General features: G+C 39.0%; 1 protein-coding gene across 1 annotated transcript; it reads right to left on the bottom strand.

Moving 5' to 3' along the window:
* Nucleotides 1–52: 52 nt before the first annotated feature.
* On the bottom strand, nucleotides 53–2,279 carry LOC146616979 (usherin). Its single transcript, XM_085371906.1, has 5 exons — nucleotides 2,223–2,279; nucleotides 1,938–2,042; nucleotides 661–732; nucleotides 402–575; nucleotides 53–142 (listed from the first exon to the last, which is right to left on the bottom strand). The coding sequence occupies exons 1-5, from the start codon at nucleotides 2,277–2,279 to the stop codon at nucleotides 53–55; spliced, it is 498 nt and encodes a 165-aa protein (XP_085228032.1).
* Between the last annotated feature and the right edge of the window lie 3,361 nt (nucleotides 2,280–5,640).

Raw genomic sequence — 5,640 nt, forward strand, 5'->3', positions numbered from 1 at the left:
ATTTAAGCATTTTAAGAGTCTTGTTCAGGATGTTGCCGGCCCTGCCGCCAGGTCACAGGTTAGTGTCGGTGAACATGGTGTGCTCCTTCCTCACTGTGCTGAAACCTTTGATTGTATCAACAAATTCTTCATCATCCATAAACTGTAGAAGAAGAATGGAGATTATTAAAGGAAATAGTCATATTTCCAGTGATATGTTTTTTTCTTATTAAGCAAGTCTGTCTCTCCTGTGAGTGTTTAAATACCTACAGTTCTGTGGACAAATGTAAAGAATGTGCAGAGTGAGAAGGTCATAGGTTAGCAGTATATAGCATACTACATTCCTCTGCTGTGACTGTAGCAAAAGGCCTTTAGTGCTTCCAGTTTAAACAGGCACAGCATACGTTTTTGGGATCTCTCACCATCCCACTGTCATGGCCTGAAATGTTGGGATCCCACACGTCATCGTCTCCAGTGAGTGACTTCCCATCCATCACCTGGCTGACGCTGCGCCTCAGGGAGTTCACACTGAGGATGCCCAACTCACCCTGTGGAGGATCCTCATCTCCAGGCTCACATTTAGCTTCCAGCACTTCCTGGTAAGACAGAAAAAGTTCTAAGTATCACTTGCATATAGAATAAAAATGTATTCGTATATGTAGATTAGACATTTGCTTTTACCTCCATCTTCATGGTGAAGGCCTTGAGCGTTACACTGTTAGAGAAGCCTGTTGTGTCAGGCACAGTATCAAACTGGGGGAAATGAATGAGAGAATTTTTCAGTTGAGAGTAATGTAATAAATGTATTTTATGGGCTACAAATACTAGCAATCCTTTCTTATTTGCTAAATAGTCTCCTTCTTAATACATTGTAACTTATAACACAGTAACCTCTTTAATAAATTGGTAATAATAAAGTTAAGCAGAGAAACTACTAAGAATAAATACTAAGGAAACACTCAAATGTTACCCATCAACTAAATTTGAGTGGTGTATGCTGGTAATAACTCAGACAGCATGGCATACGTCCTTGGAAAATATAGTAGTATTGATTGCCCATCAGTTCTATTCAAAGTTTATGCTGGCAACAGCCCACATTTTATTATCTAAGAAATGTATATAAATCCACATCTGTATTTAAATATAATATTCACTTTTCATCACACTTAAAATGATCTTATACCGTATGTATGTTTTTACATACATATGTATGTTTTTACATACATATGTATGGTTTTAAGGGTTTTTATCATTTTTATCATTAATTTTTTTATCGTTTTTATCGTTAACTCAGTTTCCCTGGGTCTTTTCCCATGTGTTATCATTAAATCTTCCTTTTTTTTTTGGTACTGGTAGTGGTTTTATTTTGTTGTATTTATCCGCGACACCTTAAAGGCCGGAAAATATTGTCGGACATAAACTGGTTCATGGCCCAAAAAGGCTGGGCACCGCTGGTATAGAGAATAAACAATGTAATATACTATAGTATAACATAGCATACTATAGTACAAAACGTATGGTATAGTGTACTATAGTATAACATAGCATACTATAGTAGAAAACGTATGGTATAGTGTACTATAGTATAGAAACTAAACAATATAGAATAGAATAGAATAGAATTCAACTTTATTGTCATTGCACATGCACAGGTACAGGGCAACGAAATGCATATCATATACTATAGCATAAAATATATAGTATATCACACTATAGTGTAGTATAGTAGTTTATACAGTTGTACTGGCAAAAAGTCTAATCAGGAAAAGTCATGAGTGTCATTCATAATATAAATATTAGGTGCCTTGGTGACCCCTGGTGAATAAGTCAAACACAGCTAGCTAGCTGCAGTCAGTAACCAGTGGTTACTGAGACACGTACAGTTTCACTTACAAATTGTAAGTGAAATGTTGAATAAGCGATAAGACAAAAAGAAACTAGAGTAGATCTCCCCTCACCAACATAGAGTTGCTGGGTGGGTAGATAGCCATGGGACTCCTCTTCTGCATGGGCAGGGCCACCAATGGAGGTCTCTCTCTGCTGAATGGGGGTTTGTTCAGGGCCTAGGCCATGATGAAGAGCGGGAATGGAAAGTTTGGTTTAAGCTGCTTTCTAATGGTTGCAATGATTGCCCCAGTTGTCTATCGTGCAGTTTATGCACGTTTTTATTAATAATGGAAAGAGCAATTAGTAAAATCAGTCTGCCACCATTCACACACAGTAACACAGATGCTGTATCTTACCTTATGAAGCACAACAGCTAGCACGATGGCGAGCAGCAGTAGGGCAATGCCTGCCATCACTACAATGAACCACAGTTCCCGGACAATTTGCCTCTCCTCTTGGCCTCCCTCTGCCCTCTCACCTCCTCCTCCTCCTCCTACAAGAGGAGTGGGGCTTGGTGAATCTGGAATGATAAATCAGTAAATACCATAAAGGCACTATGTATTATGGTAATTTTGCACAAAGCTATTCTGTCTTCATTAGTCTTTATAGTCTCTTTTTTTATTTTGCAGATATCATCTGAATATACAAGCAAGAGTGATGATAAAATGAAAGATTCACAGATAAAGTAAAAGCGTAGTATGCACAGTTATGACTTGTAGGGTCATACAAGTCTATCATGTAGGGTTTAGATTGCATGTCACAAATCAACACTTAGAGAAAGAAAGATGATCAGATGCTTGCCGAGGAAGAGATAACACTGTAACTGGAGACACTCCGGCTTGCTTGGCCTAGTTTCTAACCTTCGGAGTAAGCAGCAAAGACCACACTTTCATTCCATTTATACTTTAACAGAGACCATGACTGGCAGTGGATATTGGTGGATTAAAGAGCATATACTGCAGGTAGGCCCCTGAAGGCAAAAAGATGCTGTATAACGAGCATAACATGTGCAATATTTCATGCAGTTTTCCAGCATGTTCCAACATTCAGTACCAGCCTATTTCTGCCCAAGATGTTGCAGACACTCACTGCAAACTGACAGCAGGTGAAAAATGATGAAGGGGTCGGTGGAAAAAGTTGCTGTGTGGGAGAAGTGGGACTCACCGGTGCTGATGTCCGTTGTTCGGCCTGTGGCGGGGGGTGCTGACAGCCCCTCACTGTGTGACACATTGATCAGAAGGGCAAAGACCTGCCAGGCGTTTAGGATCACCACTGTCCACCCATCACTATTTTACATCTGATACTTTTATTTGCTGACTGGCTCCCTTCAGGACTCAACACTCAATTGAGTCCAGCCATGTCTTGTTACAAATTAATCCCAGACAGCAGGAGGAAGACAAAACGCCTAGTATCATAGCTCAAGAAGCCTTGAAAAAAGCTGCATTTGAGTCCTCCTCCACCTCCGATCAACCCCCCAGCGGTGCCATGGTAACAGCCAGGTGTCTGGTTTCAGCTCACCTGAAGAGGCATGTTAGCATATCACCTCTCTGATCCTCCAGTGTACTGCTAGTGTGAGTCATTTCTTATACAGCCTGTCTGTAAGTATGGACACTCATATCAACTGATGGCAGATGGAATAGTTATACAAGCTAAGCTAAGCTACACTAAAAGCTAATAGTTGCACTTTGAAAATATATCTTTGTAATAAGAAACAAACACCAGACAAGCTCCAACAGAAGAGCTAGTATTCAAATGTGGAGGATGAACACAATAAATATAGTGTAAGACACAAGAATGTCTATATTCCAAATATGTAATCTGCTCCAGTTGTTTGTCTTTCTGCATGTTTGTTAGCAGTTTGGCATCCACAGTTTTCAACCTATCAAGTTCAAATTTTGTGAGATGGTAGATACCAGCAACAGCTCCAACCAAATTACTTTAGGTGAAAGATCAACATCACATCCAAATTGGTGGGAAAATCAGTAAAAACTTTATATTGCCTACAATTTTTTATGGATTTTCTTTAAATTTCAAAACAACATACTAGGTCATGGGGAACATGGGTGCCTAGGTTGGCTAAGCATTTAAGCGTGACCTTAGCGTCCTGTATATCATATGAAAGGCCACAGAGAGAGCTGTACAACACTTTTAATTTTCTCAATATGATGCACTAAGACATCACAATGACAATAAAAAACAGGCTGACATATTGATATTGCAATAAAAATATCAAAGTTTTACTGTAGGCCCTGCCCTTTGGGGGAGTTGTGCTCTTAAAAAATACCTTTTTATTTTATCTGTGCTTCAAAAAAGGAACCAGTATGAGTTTAACTTGGTTATTTGTGTGCATCAAGAGGAAACTGTACATAATATTTGCTCAGTTTATTTTCAAGTGAAATCGGTCATCTTACGTTTGGAGTTTCTCTTTAAATTTTGGGTGGAAAACTCACTTTTTCTTTATTGCTAAATAATAGTGACTAAAAAGAAACCCATCTAAAGATAAAGCTGTAATGTGGTAACTTCTGTTTTTATCGTATGCCCTTTACGCCACTAATTCTACTTTGATTACTCAAAAGGAAGCAGCTTTTGTCAGTGACTGATTTAAAGGATAACACACTGTCTGGCTCATAAGGGGCCTTTGGCCAGCATGAGTTTCAGTTACACTGTTTAACTGAATTTTATGCATCATCATGTTATTGCTGGCGCAGTTGAAAGACATGTACGTAAGGTTAACTGCTGATTTTAAATGGGCTGTAGGCATGAATGTGTTAGTCCTGCAACAGATTCGCAACCTGTCCAGCCCAACTGCATCCCTGGACCGGATATGTGGAAGAGTATGGGTGAATGGATATACTTATAACCATTTTGGGGGGGAAGCTAAAATATTTTTTTGTAAAGAAAAAACTTTGTAATATGAGCTCCAAATATTTCTGAGAATAACGTGAACTTACTGACCTGTGCAATATCCTGTATGACCACACGATGGCACTAGGCAGCTACTGCTGGCTTTGCCCTTTCCTGAGTGAACCTACCTCACACCCAGTCATAGTTTTTTATTGCACTGCAGTGAGATTTGGAACAGCTGCATATCCCGTCACATGTATGCTCATTATTTAAAAATAATAAAAATAATAATAATAATAATGATATTAAAGATCAACTAAACCCTTCGATTTGTGTGCTGGAGAAACTGGTGCACAAAGTCTTAAAGTGACCTTCAACTTTTCAGGTGTTCAGCCTGCTTTGGTGGAGGTGATGGGGTGATTGACAGTAAAGAGCTACAGCAATAACTTTACTAACAGTTTTCCAGAGGATTGCATGAAATCTTTTATTTTCTATTTTCTTCTTCCTCCTCTTAAATTCTACATGGAAAATGGTCCCCTGTTGTATCCTGGATGTATGCATTGATGCAGGTATCAGTGTCATCTGTTTTCCTACCTACTTGTTAAAGTCCTCAGAATGATCTGTACACAGTCTGCCACAACTACCATCTGCTTTCACTTCATCTACTAAAGAAGGGAAATTTCTCACCTGCTCACCTTTAACATGTCTAGATAGATGATGATTATGTGACAGCGCAGGAAGGAACTCGTCACCGTCCAGTGACCAATCAGTTAGATAAAATCAGTGCGTTAATGATCTTTTTCTTACACTAAGAGCATTTGAAGAAAAACTTGCCACCACTTTTCCCAGTGTGTATCAGGTGTATCATGAAATCTTTGTTTTACGTCAGTTTTACCATTTATCTAGGAAAAAGTTCCAACATCCATTAAA

Source organism: Diplotaxodon limnothrissa, linkage group LG15 (assembly GCF_057381915.1).
Source record: "Diplotaxodon limnothrissa isolate DT_005_m linkage group LG15, D_limnothrissa_male_GT1.1, whole genome shotgun sequence".
Taxonomy (NCBI): domain Eukaryota; kingdom Metazoa; phylum Chordata; class Actinopteri; order Cichliformes; family Cichlidae; genus Diplotaxodon; species Diplotaxodon limnothrissa.

Coding starts and splice junctions, on each gene's coding strand:
- LOC146616979 (XM_085371906.1), bottom strand. CDS start 2,279: ATGGCAGGCATTGCCCTACTGCTGCTCGCCATCGTGCTAGCTGTTGTG. Junction 2,043..2,222: donor TAGCTGTTGTGCTTCATAAG/GTAAGATACAGC, acceptor ATCATGGCCTAG/GCCCTGAACAAACCCCCATT. Junction 733..1,937: donor CACCCAGCAACTCTATGTTG/GTGAGGGGAGAT, acceptor CATTTCCCCCAG/TTTGATACTGTGCCTGACAC.